The sequence below is a fragment of the Scyliorhinus canicula genome, chromosome 4, assembly GCF_902713615.1.
Source record: "Scyliorhinus canicula chromosome 4, sScyCan1.1, whole genome shotgun sequence".
NCBI classification, from domain to species: Eukaryota; Metazoa; Chordata; class Chondrichthyes; order Carcharhiniformes; family Scyliorhinidae; genus Scyliorhinus; species Scyliorhinus canicula.
In genome coordinates this window covers 86,841,405-86,859,645 of record NC_052149.1, presented here as the reverse complement: position 1 = coordinate 86,859,645, position 18,241 = coordinate 86,841,405, and the positions used below count along the sequence as shown (strand labels likewise).

General features: G+C 52.2%; 1 protein-coding gene across 1 annotated transcript in view; it reads right to left on the bottom strand.

Moving 5' to 3' along the window:
• The window catches only part of LOC119964753 (doublesex- and mab-3-related transcription factor 1-like), a 78,977-nt gene extending 70,356 nt beyond the window's left edge, over positions 1–8,621 (bottom strand). The window contains exons 1-2 of the mRNA XM_038794695.1: positions 8,098–8,621; positions 348–622 (exon numbers count right to left, since the gene is read on the bottom strand). Coding sequence (XP_038650623.1) covers positions 348–622; positions 8,098–8,554 — 732 coding nt within the window. The 5' untranslated portion in view covers positions 8,555–8,621. The remainder of the gene's footprint in view (positions 1–347; positions 623–8,097) is intronic.
• Positions 8,622–18,241: the final 9,620 nt, after the last annotated feature.

Genomic DNA, 18,241 nt, shown 5'->3' with positions numbered 1-18,241 from the left:
AAAGAGAATTGGACAAACACTTGAAAAAGGAAAATATGTAGATCTATGAAGAAAGGGTAGGATAATGAGACTAATTAGAAATGCTCTTTCAACGAGGAGGTACAGGCACAATTTCAACCCCTCTCTAATGTAACATTCTAAGCATTCGGGTGGGGAGCTGTATGTGAAGAATTAAAGTGCAGCCGCCTTTCATATCCTCCGTAAATTATCTAAAAAGAATGCTCAATTTTAAATCCTAAAATGTACATGTTCTGCCCATTTTCCATATTTAGATATTTGAATCATATCCCACCATTGAACTGACATCAACATCATAATAAAACCATTTTATTTACTTAGTGTCTTACCAACATAGGGTTTGGATGGAATGCTCCCAGGCTTCCTTGAACTGGCCTGAAGCTGCCTCTTGAGGCACACATTCCAGTTGGCATCGGAGTTCCCTTGTAGCCTGGTTGGTTCATTGGAAATCCCATGGAGAAGGGGTGATAACTATACACACTGCTGCAATATCCTGTATATAGCTTTGGTGGCAAGATGTTCCGGTAGTAGCCACTGCTTGCAGAATTCCTCTCTGCTTGCTCTTTATTGTTGGTGGCAACTTCCTGGTATAAAGCAGGATGATCTAAATGTAGAAAAAAAATCACCCTTGATTAAACCCAATCCAACACCATTATTGATCTAATTATTACTAGGCAAATAAACTAAATTGTAAAACGAAAAGTCAGGCAGCACTGCCGGCTCAGTGTACAGCCATCTAAGTTGCAATGATGCCGGCTAAATAGTCAAATCAGGCAGCATTTTTGTAACACCTTGTCCCTTGGTGATTTCAAATGGAAGTTATATAAATTGACATCAGAAAAACAAGAGGAAGTTTTCCTGTAATGTTTGAAGCTTCCTCTCAAGGATCACATGGGCAAAAGTGGTTACTTCAGCAGAAGTGCTCGGGACAAGTGGAAGCTAGTGGAGATGGGTGAAGGAAAATATGATTCAAGGAATTCCAGGAGGAAATTAATGTGCCAATGTTTACTGTTAACCCTGTTATAAATTTTCCTTCTCCAAATTACCCCTTTAATCCCTTCGTAACTCTCTGCTATTATGACGTCTTGTGCAGCCCTCCTTTCCCCTCACCACTGCCAGCCAAGTCTTCAGCCACTTCGACTACATATGTGTGAATTCCCACCCTGAGCTCCTGTTTGACCAGCTGCCTTCAAAACATTGCTAAAAGTCATCTCTTCAGTCAAACCTTTGGTCAGCCCTTCGACTATCTGCTCCTTTGGCTTAATGTCCATTTTGTTTAATTACAGCAATTTGGATATTTATTTCTACATTAAAGGCACTGCAATATTGCAAGTGTTTTCATTTGTTTTGAAGATATTTTTATTCAGCAAATTTTCAACAATTTTGCAATACATAACAACCCCAAACAAAATTCCCCCAAACCGGCATCATCAGTCAACAGTAACCAACTCCCAAATGTGCATGAGGAACAAACCCCAACAATTGTAGCTCTCCTCACTCGCCCACTCAGGGTCAGAAACTCCAGCAGGTCCCCCCGCCACGCTGAGGCTCAGGTTGGAGAAGCTGACCTCCACCCCAACAAGACCCGCCTGCGAGCAATCAGCGAGGCGAAGGCTAAATTATCTGCCCCGCACCCGTCTGCAGACCAGGCCAGTCCAGCACCCCGAATATAGCTTCTAAGGAACCTGGCTCCACGTCTACGTGTAAGACTCCCGAGATTGTACTGACCACCGTCCTCCAAAACCTTTCCAGCTTCGGAAAGGACCAAAACATATGCACATGATTCACGAGCCCCCTGTCACATCACTCACAGACATCCTCCACCCCCTCGAACAGCCGGCTCATCCTTGATTTTGTGAGTTGCGCCCTGCACACTACCTTCAGCTGTATCAGCCCCAACCTCACATATAAAGTCGTGGCATTCATCCTCCGCAGCACCTCACACCACAATCCCTCCTCCAGTGCCACCCTAAGCTCTTCCTCCCACTTCGCCTTAACTCCCTCCATAGACATCCTATTCTCCTCCAATACCCTCCCATAAACCGCCGAGACAACCCCCTCTCTGCCCCCAAACTGACAGTGCCGCCTCCAACAACGAGGAACCAGTTGCTATCAGGAAGGTCGGAAGGACCCTCCTCGCAAAGTCCACACTTGCGTATACACTTGCATATACCTAAAACATTCCCCCGTGCCAGCCCAAACTTCTTACCCAGCTTATCCAAACTCGCAAATCGCCCTCCCAGGAACAGATCCTTTTGATCTCTTCCCACCTCAAAACCTTGCATCCATCCTCCTCGCATCCATCCTCGAACCGATGATTCCCCCTGATCGGCATTCCCAATGACCCGGCCACCAGCTTAAAGTGCCGTCTAAACTACCTCCAAATCCTCAATGTGGCCACCACCACCACCGGACTCGCCGAATAATCTCCTGGGGCCATCGGGGGTGGCGCCGTTGCCAGCATCCGCAGCCCTGTCCCTGACAGGAGCCCACCTCCATCTTTACCCACAGAGCCCCTTCCCCTCTCCCTGCTCCAGCCCCCACCTTCTCTGCATTTGCCGCCCAATAATAATACAACAAATTTGGGAGGCCTAGTCCCCCCCCCCCCCCCCCCCCCCCCCCCGCCTGCTGTCCTCTCTGCAGTATCAAGCTCCTAATCCTCGCCACCTTCCCTCCTCCCCCAAACAAACGAGGAGATCAATCTGTCCACCCCCTTGAAAAAAGACTGAGGCAAAAACACCGGCAGGCATTGAAATAAAAACAGGAATTGCGGCAAAACATTTATATTAACTGCCTGCATCTGGAGCCTGCCAATGACTGAGGGAGTCTGTTCCACCTCAGCAAATCCGCCTTCACCCTCCCCACCAAACTAGTGAAATTAAACTTCCGAAGCCCTGCCCAATCCCGGGCCACCTGCACCCCCAAATACCTAAAATGAGACTCAGTCAGGTGGAATGGCAGGGCTCCCCACCCCCGCTCCTGGAGGGGAGACCACAAAATACTCACCTTCCCTAACTTCAGTTTGTACCCTGAAAACGTCCCGAATCTCTGGAGCAACCCGAATATACCCCACTGCCATGCTCGGCTCCGAAATATACAGCAACAAATCATCTGCATATAGGGACATCCTATGTTCCAATGCCCCCACCTCATTATTCCCTTCCACAACCCTGTGCTCCTCAAGGCAATCGCCAAGGGCACTGTAGCCAATGCAAACAGAAGGGGGGACCTGGGGCATCCGTGCCTCTTACCCCGACGTATTGCAAAACACCCTGAATTAATACTGTTTGTGCACAAGCTCTCCATCAGCTGCTTATATAGCAGCTGTCCCCATGGCACAAACATCAGCTCAATCCCAGATTTCTCCAATACCGCCACAAAATAACTCCAAATAACTTCACTTCACCCGATCAAACGCCTTCTCCGCATCTAACAACACCACCACCTCTGACTCCCTCCCCTCTGCTGGGGAAGACACCACATTCAGCAACCATCTCATATTCGAGAACTGGTCTGGTCCTCCACCTTTGGGAAACCCCTTTCCAACCTTAACACCAACATCTTTGCCAATATATTGTCATCTACATTCAGCAGAGATATGAGCCTATACGACCCAGACTCCACCGGATCTTTGTCCATCTTTAACAACAGTGAGGTGGAAGCTGCCCCATTGTTTGTGGCAAGGCACCCCTACCCATCACATCCTCAAACATTCCGATCATCGACGGCGTCAACTTGTCCTTAAATATTTTATAAAAGTCGACTGGAAACCCATCTGGCCCCACCACCTTCTCTGCCTGCATCCTCCCATTGCCACCTTCACCTCCTCCAACCCTGCCCCCTCAGCCATTCCAGCCCACCGAGGAACCCCCTCTTCCCCCACTCCTCCTCTGGTGGCTCCGACCTATCCAGGTCCTTATAAAATTCCTCGAACACTTTATTAATCTAATCCGGAGCCATCACCAACATCCCCACCTTGTCCACACCCAAACTATCTCCCTCGCCGCAGTCTCCCTCCGGAACTGATCTGCCAATATATGCCCTGCCTTTTCTCCATACTCATAGACAGCTCCCCTCGCCCTTCTCTGCTGAGATACCATTTTCCCTGTGGACAATAGGTCGAACCTCGCCTGCAACTCCTTCCTCTTTGCCAGGAGACCTGGGTCCCCCCAGTACCTCCCATCCACCTCCAAAATCTCTTCTACCAGTCGTTGGCGTTCCTCCCTCTCCTCCCCATCCACCTTAGCCTTAAACGAGATCACCTTCCCCCTCACCACCGCCTTCAGAGCCTCCCAGACCACCCACCACAATTAAACCCCACAAACTCCTCTATCACCATCACTATCTTGTCACAGAAGCTCCAGTCCGCCAATAACCCCACATCCAGGATGCCACCCAACGCCCTCTTCACAAACTCTGCATCGTCCCAGTTGGGGCCATATACGCTTGCCAGCCACCACCAACCTCCCCTCTAACGCACCCGTCTGTCACCGTCTCCATCTGGAACCTCACCCTCTTGCCCACCAATATCGCTATCCCCCGAGCCCGACTATCGAACCCTGAATGAAACACCTGACTCACTCAACCCTTCCTTAGTCTCACCTGATTCTTCATCCTCAAATGGGTGTCCTGAAGCATCACCACATCTGTCTTGAAACTGTTCAAGTGTGTGTAAACACACGATCTCTTCACCTGTACCCCTTACCCCCTCACGTTACATGTCACTATTCTGACCGGGGGTCTCTCACCACACCCCCTTCCCCTGGCCTCCGATCCACCATCATCATATCCCCGGGCCCTACCCATCCGGCCAGGCCCATCCCAACCTTTTGTTACCATCAAACCCCTCCCCCTCACCCTCCCAGAATCCCCACATCCACTTCCTCATGCAAATACCTCTCCCAGTATCGATCCCTCCCCCCACCTTTCCCACCTCCCAGATCCATTGAAACCTGTACAACCAGGCTCCAACGACCACAGCCCCTCACCCCTCCACACACCTGTTTACTAGCCAACCTTCGCTTGCTAGTGAGCCCTTCCGGAACCCCTCTCCTCCCATCCCCCTCCTCCGTACCCCGCATACCCCAACAATCCAACTCCCTCATATTGAAGAACAGTACAAAACCAAGCCTAGAGAAAAAAGACATATGTAAACAAAGGTAAAAAGGTAAACTACACCCCCCCCCATTCCAAAGACAGAAAAACTAAAAAAAAATCAAATAGAAAAACCCTCCAAAAAAAACACAATCCCCATCCCCTCAACCAAGTCCAAGTCCAAAGTTCTCATCTCAAGCCCAGTCCTGCAGCCTTCACGAACGCCTCCGTCACCTCCACCGACTCGAAATAGAAAGCCCCCGAGTTGAGTCATTCTCAAATTTGCAAGGTTGACTACTCTAAATCTCACTCCGCTGCTACACAATGCCGCCTTCACCCATCAAAAAGCAACCTAACTTCTCGCCAGCTCCGCTGTCAGGTCTTGGTGTATTCGTATACCAATGCCTTCCCACTTCACTTCTTGTCTCTGCTTCGCCGGGCTCAAGACCTTCTCTTTCACGTGGAACTTGTGAAAGCAGATTATAACCACCCTTGGTAGCTCATTTGGCTTGGCTTTGACCTGAGTGACCGAATTGTCCTGTCCAATTCGTAGTGGGAGCGTTCATCCCCCTCCCCCATCAACTCCACCAACATCTTTGCAAAGTGCTCAGTCAGCCTCGGGCCCTCCAGCCCCTCAGACCGGCCCATGGTTCAGACTTTGCATCCTTGTCTTGTTCTCCAGGTCTTCCATCTTAGCTGTGAGTCATTGTTGGCCTCCGCACCCTCTGCAGCTCCTCACCCGTCGAGGTGAACTGGTCGCTGTGCTGCGACTGAGCCTCTTCCACCCCCTTCAGCTTCTCTCCTTGCTCCCAGACCTCATCCAATGTCTTCGACACTGTCGCCTTCACTGGGGCCATCACCCCCTCCACCCACTCTCATCACAGCCATCATCTTCCTCCGCAGCACCTCCATATGCATGGTGAACAGCCTCTCGAACTCCCCTGATATGAGGGGAGCGGCCCCACCCAACAAACCCAGCCCCTGCCATCTTTCTTCCTACAGGACTCAGAGTCTTACTCCACGGCGGACTTTTGCTCGCTCCCTTCATTCCAGCACCATTATTCTCGGTCTTCAACATCTCCAACCTTCCTTATACCTTCCTGCACCAGCTCATTCAAAAACTGACCCTGAAATCGGGCATCAACGTCCAAAAACCAGAGCCTCGAGCAAGAGACATCTCACGTGCAACCTCCACCTCGATGCTGCCACCAGAAACTGCCTGCAAGCTGCTTTCAATCTGAAAGGTTTCTAGTTAGATTAACATAAAATGCATCAGTGTAATTGAGGTTCTGGGATGTATTTGGAATGGTTGCCATGGAGGGAAATTATTATTGAGATGAAATGGAACCTTTCAGCATATATAGTGCCACCGCAGTGTGCAGCTTTGTTAGTGATAATGAAGACTGATGCAGCTGATTAATTATTTTTGGCACACACGTTAACCAATCCTCAACAACATGTTTAACTCCTGAATATGTCTTACTGGCTAGTACGGTAGCACAGTGGTTAGCACTGTTGCTTCACAGTGCCTGGGTCACGTGTTCATTTCCCGGCTTGGGTCACTATATATGTGGAGCCTGCACGTTCTCCACATGTCTGCGTGGGTTTTCTCCGGGTGCTCCGGTTTCCTCCCACAAGTCCTGAAAGACCTGCTGTTAGGTGAATTGGACATTCTGAATTCTACCTCCATGTACCCGAACAGGCTCCGCAGTGTGGCGACTTGGGGATTTTCACAGTAACTTCATTGCAGTGTTAATGTAAACCTACTTGTGACAATAATAAAGATTATTATTATCTTGCCTGAAGTGCAGCAGCTTGTGGTTTTCCAGTTGATCATTACATTTGCACGGCTGTTTTTAAAAAATCTTATCTCGGTATTGTTTTAATAATCAAATATATTTGACCTATTGTTAGCCTGATCATATTGTTAGCCTGATCCTCAATCCCTTACCAAGAAGACATGTGGGCTACTTTTAGTTTGGCTCCTCCTAGCTTTTGACCTGCCTGGGTTTGGGTGGTTCTCCCAGTATTTTTCTCGGGAGATGCAGTCGCTGGGATTAGATGCAGGCTCTGAGCTAGGAATGCCTACCTGGCTGAAACACCAGGGAGCACCCATACCACCTTACCCCAGTAATACCTTCAAAGGGGCTGAGGGAAAAAGTTTGCGTCATTGTGTCCCAGTGTTCGGTAAAACCTTCAAAAAAATACAATGCGCCCGAACATTTGCGACTTTGAGAATGGTGCTACCTGTCGCCAATTGTTGAATGTTAATCATCTTTTTGACCGTTATATTAGTTTGGAGAAAGGACACAAATATTGCAATTTGTTAGTTAAGGACTGTATTTTTTTTCTAGATCTCCAGTGTTCCCCCTGTTTAAGTGCCGTGGCACTTGCTGTTTGCAGAGTTGATGGAAACGTTGCTACAAGATATCAGGAGCAGCAGCCGGTGTGGAACACGCTGTGCGGGGGGGAACCGACCCAGGACTGAAACTAACAGCCGGAAACTGGCAGGCAGCAGCTGGATTAAACAGGACATTCGCTGCAAGCGAAATAAGGACGGAAAACTGCCTGTAATTAGCAACAATTACAAATCACCCATTGCTTGGAGATGAAAACAGTGAGTGCAGGCTTAGAAACGTGGAGAACCAAGATATCAGTTAGTGTTTCAAAGGCGAATCCTCAATATCAGTCCCTCAACTCCAGATGCAGTGAGAACAATAATTGAAGCACTGTATCAGACTTCTTTAAAGAAAAACATTAAATAAACCCAACTAACCTATTCAACTTTAAACATGAAAAACCCGAGGACTTTTTTTAGCTGACTATAAGACCCATTTCTACATGTCAGTCTAATTAGATTGTGATGTTTTTTTTAATAATTGGGATTAATTTAAACTTTTAAAAGTTCTCTGGGAGGTGTCATTCCAACCTTGTTATGAATTGCAGTTGTCACCTAGTTGTTGAGCTATGCTGGTTTATTCTTACCTGAGGGGGCAGAGGTGTGGACCATGAAGGTTGAGGGACTGTCCTTCCTGTTCCCGCTGCCCTGTCTGCTCTCCGGCCCCAGTGAGGGCTGAGGCCGCCTGCCTGGCACACAGCTGTCTGCCGCCTCCGGGGCCGGCTTGCTCCCGGGGTCTGGGGCTTGCTCCGTGCCAGGGGGCGGGCTGGCGCTGCCCTCTGCCCCCAGCGAGGGCCCGGCCAGCCCCAGCTGCTCGTCCCGCTGCTGCTGCTTGCGGAGCGCCTTCTGCGCTGCCATGATGCGCTGGCGCTCGGCGATCAGGTAGCACTTGGGGCACTGGCACCGCCGCCAGCTGCAAGCCCCGTGCCCCTTCAGCCGCACATCGAAACCATGGTTCCTGCAGCGGGAACACTTGGGGGTCCGGGGCGACTTGGCCCCCGCCGCGCCCCCGGCACCTCTCTCTCCTTTAGTTGCCCCAGGCATCCTTCTGGGGTCTGACTTAGAAATGGCTCTAAACTGGTTAAAGAGACGGAAACCCCGGCTGCACCTGCCGGCACAACAACAGTTACAAAGTGTACACATGTTATCTTATTTATAACTTTCCCCAGAACGTCCCGAAATTGAGATATTCCTTAAACACACAGGAACCAAAGTACACATCCCTACCCAACTCAACATGTGCTGAAAAATTGGGATTTTATTACAGAGTATTTTAGGGAGCTGAATAAACAGAAGAATTGGGAGTGACACATGGGGCAATGATGTTTTCAGCTGCATTAACAGCATGAAGCACTTTGCAATAGTTTGCCAGCAGTGTGGAAAGACTGCCTTAACAAGATGGTTCCAACACCCCCCCCCCCCCCCCCCCCCCCCCCCCCCCAAGGCAAGGATTACTCTCCAACAACCTCCACTAACCCTCCCTTCCCATGGTGACCCCTGTGTACAGATTCACCCTGTAGACAGATTCACCCACCGGACAGATTCACCCTGTGGACAGATTCACCCTGAGGACAGATTCACCCTGAGGGCAGATTCACCCTGAGGGCAGATTCACCCTGTGGACAGGTTCACCCACCGGACAGATTCACCCTGAGGGCAGATTCAACCTGAGGACAGATTCACCCTGAGGACAGATTCACCCACTGGACAGATTCACCCTGTGGACAGATTCACCCTGAGGACAGATTCACCCTGAGGACAGATTCACCCTGTGGGAGGATTCACCCTGTGGACAGATTCACCCACCGGACAGATTCACCCTGAGGGCAGAGTCACCCTGAGGGCAGATTCACCCTGAGGACAGATTCACCCTGAGGACAGATTCACCCTGTGGACAGATTCACCTACCGGACAGATTCACCCACCGGACAGATTCACCCTGAGGACAGATTCACCCTGAGGGCAGATTCACCCTGAGGACAGATTCACCCACCGGACAGATTCACCCTGTGGACAGATTCACCTACCGGACAGATTCACCCACCGGACAGATTCACCCTGAGGACAGATTCACCCTGAGGACAGATTCACCCTGAGGACAGATTCAACCACCGGACAGATTCACCCTGAGGGCAGATTCACCCTGAGGACAGATTCACCCTGTGGACAGATTCACCCTGTGGACAGATTCACCCTGAGGACAGATTCACCCTGAGGACAGATTCACCCATCGGACAGATTCACCCACCGGACAGATTCACCCTGTGGACAGATTCACCCTGAGGACAGATTCACCCTGAGGGCAGATTCACCCTGTGGACAGATTCACCCTGAGGACAGATTCACCCACCGGACAGATTCACCCTGAGGACAGATTCACCCTGAGGCCAGATTCACCCTCTGGGCAGATTCACCCACCGGACAGATTCACCCTGTGGACAGATTCACCCTGAGGCCAGATTCACCCTCTGGGCAGATTCACCCACCGGACAGATTCACCCACCGGACAGATTCACCCTGTGGACAGATTCACCCACCGGACAGATTCACCCTGAGGACAGATTCACCCACCGGACAGATTCACCCTGAGGACAGATTCACCCTGAGGACAGATTCACCCACCGGACAGATTCACCCACCGGACAGATTCACCCTGAGGACAGATTCACCCTGTGGACAGATTCAACCACCGGACAGATTCACCCTGAGGGCAGATTCACCCTGAGGGCAGATTCACCCTGTGGACAGATTCACCCTGAGGGCAGATTCACCCTGTTGACAGATTCACCCTGAGGACAGATTCACCCTGTGGACAGATTCACCCTCTGGGCAGATTCACCCTGAGGACAGATTCACCCTGAGGACAGATTCACCCTGAGGACAGATTCACCCACCGGACAGATTCACCCTGTGGACAGATTCACCTACCGGACAGATTCACCCACCGGACAGATTCACCCTGAGGACAGATTCACCCACCGGACAGATTCACCCTGTGGACAGATTCACCTACCGGACAGATTCACCCACCGGACAGATTCACCCTGAGGACAGATTCACCCTGAGGACAGATTCACCCTGAGGACAGATTCAACCACCGGACAGATTCACCCTGTGGGCAGATTCACCCTGTGGACAGATTCACCCTGTGGACAGATTCACCCTGAGGACAGATTCACCCTGAGGACAGATTCACCCACCGGACAGATTCACCCTCCGGACAGATTCACCCTGTGGACAGATTCACCCTGAGGACAGATTCACCCTGAGGGCAGATTCACCCTGTGGACAGATTCACCCTGAGGACAGATTCACCCTGAGGACAGATTCACCCTGAGGGCAGATTCACCCTGTGGACAGATTCACCCTGAGGGCAGATTCACCCTGAGGACAGATTCACCCTGAGGACAGATTCATCCTGTGGACAGATTCACCCTGTGGTCAGAGTCACCCTGAGGGCAGATTCACCCTGAGGGCAGATTCACCCTGTGGACAGATTCACCCTGAGGGCAGATTCACCCTGAGGACAGATTCACCCTGAGGACAGATTCACCCTGAGGACAGATTCACCCACCGGACAGATTCGCCCTGTGGACAGATTCACCCGGAGGACAGATTCACCCACCGGACAGATTCACCCTGAGGACAGATTCACCCTGAGGACAGATTCACCCACCGGACAGATTCACCCACCGGACAGATTCACCCTGAGGACAGATTCACCCTGTGGACAGATTCAACCACCGGACAGATTCACCCTGAGGACAGATTCACCCTGAGGGCAGATTCACCCTGAGGGCAGATTCACCCTGTGGACAGATTCACCCTGAGGGCAGATTCACCCTGAGGACAGATTCACCCTGAGGACAGATTCACCCTGTGGGCAGATTCACCCTGTGGGCAGATTCACCCACCGGACAGATTCACCCTGAGGACAGATTCACCCTGAGGACAGATTCACCCTGTGGACAGATTCACCCTGTGGACAGATTCACCCACCGGACAGATTCACCCTGTGGACAGATTCACCCTGAGGACAGATTCACCCTGAGGACAGATTCACCCTGAGGGCAGATTCACCCTGAGGACAGATTCACCCTGAGGACAGATTCACCCTGTGGACAGATTCACCCTAAGGGCAGATTCACCCACCGGACAGATTCACACTGAGGACAGATTCACCCTGAGGACAGATTCACCCTGTGGACAGATTCACCCTCTGGGCAGATTCACCCTGTGGACAGATTCACCCTGAGGACAGATTCACCCTGTGGACAGATTCACCCACCAGACAGATTCACCCTGTGGACAGATTCACCCACCGGACAGATTCACCCTGAGGGCAGATTCACCCTGAGGACAGATTCACCCTGTGGACAGATTCACTCTGTGGGCAGATTCACCCTGAGGGCAGATTCACCCTGAGGGCAGATTCACCCTGTGGACAGATTCACCCACCGGACAGATTCACCCTGAGGACAGATTCACCCTGAGGGCAGATTCACCCTGAGGACAGATTCACCCTGAGGACAGATTCATCCTGTGGACAGATTCACCCTGAGGACAGATTCACCCTGAGGACAGATTCACCCACCGGACAGATTCACCTATCGGACAGATTCACCCTGAGGACAGATTCACCCTGTGGACAGATTCATCCTGTGGACAGATTCACCCTGAGGACAGATTCACCCTGAGGACAGATTCACCCTGAGGACAGATTCACCCTGTGGACAGATTCACCCACCGGACAGATTCACCCTGAGGGCAGATTCACCCTGAGGACAGATTCACCCTGTGGACAGATTCACTCTGTGGGCAGATTCACCCTGAGGGCAGATTCACCCTGAGGGCAGATTCACCCTGTGGACAGATTCACCCTGAGGGCAGATTCATCCTGTGGGCAGATTCACCCACCGGACAGATTCACCCTGAGGACAGATTCACCCTGAGGGCAGATTCACCCTGAGGACAGATTCACCCTGAGGACAGATTCATCCTGTGGACAGATTCACCCTGAGGACAGATTCACCCTGAGGACAGATTCACCCACCGGACAGATTCACCTATCGGACAGATTCACCCTGAGGACAGATTCACCCTGTGGACAGATTCATCCTGTGGACAGATTCACCCTGAGGACAGATTCACCCTGAGGACAGATTCACCCTGAGGACAGATTCATCCTGTGGACAGATTCACCCTGAGGACAGATTCACCCTGAGGACAGATTCACCCACCGGACAGATTCACCCATCGGACAGATTCACCCTGTGGACAGATTCACACTGTGGACAGATTCACCCGGAGGACAGATTCACCCTGTGGACAGATTCACCCTGTGGACAGATTCACCCGGAGGACAGATTCACCCTGTGGACAGATTCACCCTGAGGACAGATTCACCCACCGGACAGATTCACCCTGTGGACAGATTCACCCACCGGACAGATTCACCCTGAGGACAGATTCACCCTGAGGACAGATTCACCCACCGGACAGATTCACCCTGAGGACAGATTCACCCTGTGGGCAGATTCACCCTGAGGACAGATTCACCCTGAGGGCAGATTCACCCTGAGGACAGATTCACCCACCGGACAGATTCACCCACCGGACAGATTCACCCTGAGGACAGATTCACCCTGTGGACAGATTCAACCACCGGACAGATTCACCCTGAGGACAGATTCACCCTGAGGGCAGATTCACCCTGAGGGCAGATTCACCCTGTGGACAGATTCACCCTGAGGACAGATTCACCCTGTGGGCAGATTCACCCACCGGACAGATTCACCCTGAGGACAGATTCACCCACCGGACAGATTCACCCACCGGACAGATTCACCCTGAGGGCAGATTCACCCTGAGGGCAGATTCACCCTGAGGGCAGATTCACCCTGAGGACAGATTCACCCTGTGGACAGATTCACCCTGAGGACAGATTCACCCTGAGGGCAGATTCACCCTGAGGACAGATTCATCCTGTGGACAGATTCACCCTGCGGGCAGATTCACCCTGAGGGCAGATTCACCCTGTTGGCAGATTCACCCACCGGACAGATTCACCCTGAGGGCAGATTCACCCTGAGGACAGATTCACCCTGTGGACAGATTCACCCTGAGGGCAGATTCACCCTGAGGGCAGATTCACCCTGAGGACAGATTCATCCTGTGGACAGATTCACCCTGAGGGCAGATTCACCCTGAGGGCAGATTCACCCTGAGGACAGATTCATCCTGAGGACAGATTCACCCTGTGGACAGATTCACCCTGTGGACAGATTCACCCACCGGACAGATTCACCCTGAGGACAGATTCACCCTGAGGACTGATTCACCCTGAGGACAGATTCACCCTGTGGACAGATTCACCCACTGGACAGATTCACCCATCGGACAGATTCACCCTGAGGGCAGATTCACCCTGAGGGCAGATTCACCCTGAGGGCAGATTCACCCTGTGGACAGATTCACCCACTGGACAGATTCACCCATCGGACAGATTCACCCTGAGGGCAGATTCACCCTGAGGACAGATTCACCCTGTGGACAGATTCACCCTGAGGGCAGATTCACCCACCGGACAGATTCACCCTGTGGACAGATTCACCCTGTGGACAGATTCACCCACCGGACAGATTCACCCTGTGGACAGATTCACCCACCGGACAGATTCACCCTGTGGACAGATTCACCCTGAGGACAGATTCACCCTGAGGGCAGATTCACCCTGAGGGCAGATTCACCCTGTGGACAGATTCACCCTGAGGGCAGATTCACCCTGAGAACAGATTCACCCTGTGGACAGATTCACCCTGAGGGCAGATTCACCCACCGGACAGATTCACCCTGTGGACAGATTCACCCTGAGGACAGATTCACCCTGTGGACAGATTAACCCTGAGGGCAGATTCACCCTGAGGACAGATTCACCCTGAGGACAGATTCACCCTGTGGACAGATTCACCCTGAGGACAGATTCACCCTGAGGACAGATTCACCCACCGGACAGATTCACCCACCGGACAGATTCACCCACCGGGCAGATTCACCCGGAGGGCAGATTCACCCTGTGGACAGATTCACCCTGAGGACAGATTCACCCTGAGGACAGATTCACCCTGAGGGCAGATTCACCCACCGGACAGATTCACCCTGTGGACAGATTCACCTACCGGACAGATTCACCCTGTGGGCAGATTCACACTGAGGACAGATTCACCCTGAGGACAGATTCACCCTGAGGACAGATTCACCCTGAGGGCAGATTCACCCACCGGACAGATTCACCCTGTGGACAGATTCACCTACCGGACAGATTCACCCTGAGGGCAGATTCACCCTGAGGACAGATTCACCCTGTGGACAGATTCACCCTGTGGACAGATTCACCCTGTTGACAGATTCACCCTGAGGACAGATTCACCCTGTGGACAGATTCACCCTCTGGGCAGATTCACCCTGAGGACAGATTCACCCTGAGGACAGATTCACCCTGAGGACAGATTCACCCACCGGACAGATTCACCCTGTGGACAGATTCACCTACCGGACAGATTCACCCACCGGACAGATTCACCCTGAGGACAGATTCACCCACCGGACAGATTCACCCTGTGGACAGATTCACCTACCGGACAGATTCACCCACCGGACAGATTCACCCTGAGGACAGATTCACCCTGAGGACAGATTCACCCTGAGGACAGATTCAACCACCGGACAGATTCACCCTGTGGGCAGATTCACCCTGTGGACAGATTCACCCTGTGGACAGATTCACCCTGAGGACAGATTCACCCTGAGGACAGATTCACCCACCGGACAGATTCACCCTGAGGACAGATTCACCCATCGGACAGATTCACCCACCGGACAGATTCACCCTGTGGACAGATTCACCCTGAGGACAGATTCACCCTGAGGGCAGATTCACCCTGTGGACAGATTCACCCTGAGGACAGATTCACCCTGAGGACAGATTCACCCTGAGGGCAGATTCACCCTGTGGACAGATTCACCCTGAGGGCAGATTCACCCTGAGGACAGATTCACCCTGAGGACAGATTCATCCTGTGGACAGATTCACCCTGTGGTCAGAGTCACCCTGAGGGCAGATTCACCCTGAGGGCAGATTCACCCTGTGGACAGATTCACCCTGAGGGCAGATTCACCCTGAGGACAGATTCACCCTGAGGACAGATTCACCCTGAGGACAGATTCACCCACCGGACAGATTCGCCCTGTGGACAGATTCACCCGGAGGACAGATTCACCCACCGGACAGATTCACCCTGAGGACAGATTCACCCTGAGGACAGATTCACCCACCGGACAGATTCACCCACCGGACAGATTCACCCTGAGGACAGATTCACCCTGTGGACAGATTCAACCACCGGACAGATTCACCCTGAGGACAGATTCACCCTGAGGGCAGATTCACCCTGAGGGCAGATTCACCCTGTGGACAGATTCACCCTGAGGGCAGATTCACCCTGAGGACAGATTCACCCTGAGGACAGATTCACCCTGTGGGCAGATTCACCCTGTGGGCAGATTCACCCACCGGACAGATTCACCCTGAGGACAGATTCACCCTGAGGACAGATTCACCCTGTGGACAGATTCACCCTGTGGACAGATTCACCCACCGGACAGATTCACCCTGTGGACAGATTCACCCTGAGGACAGATTCACCCTGAGGACAGATTCACCCTGAGGGCAGATTCACCCTGAGGACAGATTCACCCTGAGGACAGATTCACCCTGTGGACAGATTCACCCTAAGGGCAGATTCACCCACCGGACAGATTCACACTGAGGACAGATTCACCCTGAGGACAGATTCACCCTGTGGACAGATTCACCCTCTGGGCAGATTCACCCTGTGGACAGATTCACCCTGAGGACAGATTCACCCTGTGGACAGATTCACCCACCAGACAGATTCACCCTGTGGACAGATTCACCCACCGGACAGATTCACCCTGAGGGCAGATTCACCCTGAGGACAGATTCACCCTGTGGACAGATTCACTCTGTGGGCAGATTCACCCTGAGGGCAGATTCACCCTGAGGGCAGATTCACCCTGTGGACAGATTCACCCACCGGACAGATTCACCCTGAGGACAGATTCACCCTGAGGGCAGATTCACCCTGAGGACAGATTCACCCTGAGGACAGATTCATCCTGTGGACAGATTCACCCTGAGGACAGATTCACCCTGAGGACAGATTCACCCACCGGACAGATTCACCTATCGGACAGATTCACCCTGAGGACAGATTCACCCTGTGGACAGATTCACCCTGTGGACAGATTCACCCTGAGGACAGATTCACCCTGAGGACAGATTCACCCTGAGGACAGATTCACCCTGTGGACAGATTCACCCACCGGACAGATTCACCCTGAGGGCAGATTCACCCTGAGGACAGATTCACCCTGTGGACAGATTCACTCTGTGGGCAGATTCACCCTGAGGGCAGATTCACCCTGAGGGCAGATTCACCCTGTGGACAGATTCACCCTGAGGGCAGATTCATCCTGTGGGCAGATTCACCCACCGGACAGATTCACCCTGAGGACAGATTCACCCTGAGGGCAGATTCACCCTGAGGACAGATTCACCCTGAGGACAGATTCATCCTGTGGACAGATTCACCCTGAGGACAGATTCACCCTGAGGACAGATTCACCCACCGGACAGATTCACCTATCGGACAGATTCACCCTGAGGACAGATTCACCCTGTGGACAGATTCATCCTGTGGACAGATTCACCCTGAGGACAGATTCACCCTGAGGACAGATTCACCCTGAGGACAGATTCATCCTGTGGACAGATTCACCCTGAGGACAGATTCACCCTGAGGACAGATTCACCCACCGGACAGATTCACCCATCGGACAGATTCACCCTGTGGACAGATTCACACTGTGGACAGATTCACCCGGAGGACAGATTCACCCTGTGGACAGATTCACCCTGTGGACAGATTCACCCGGAGGACAGATTCACCCTGTGGACAGATTCACCCTGAGGACAGATTCACCCACCGGACAGATTCACCCTGTGGACAGATTCACCCACCGGACAGATTCACCCTGAGGACAGATTCACCCTGAGGACAGATTCACCCACCGGACAGATTCACCCTGAGGACAGATTCACCCTGTGGGCAGATTCACCCTGAGGACAGATTCACCCTGAGGGCAGATTCACCCTGAGGACAGATTCACCCACCGGACAGATTCACCCACCGGACAGATTCACCCTGAGGACAGATTCACCCTGTGGACAGATTCAACCACCGGACAGATTCACCCTGAGGACAGATTCACCCTGAGGGCAGATTCACCCTGAGGGCAGATTCACCCTGTGGACAGATTCACCCTGAGGACAGATTCACCCTGTGGGCAGATTCACCCACCGGACAGATTCACCCTGAGGACAGATTCACCCACCGGACAGATTCACCCACCGGACAGATTCACCCTGAGGGCAGATTCACCCTGAGGGCAGATTCACCCTGAGGGCAGATTCACCCTGAGGACAGATTCACCCTGTGGACAGATTCACCCTGAGGACAGATTCACCCTGAGGGCAGATTCACCCTGAGGACAGATTCATCCTGTGGACAGATTCACCCTGCGGGCAGATTCACCCTGAGGGCAGATTCACCCTGTTGGCAGATTCACCCACCGGACAGATTCACCCTG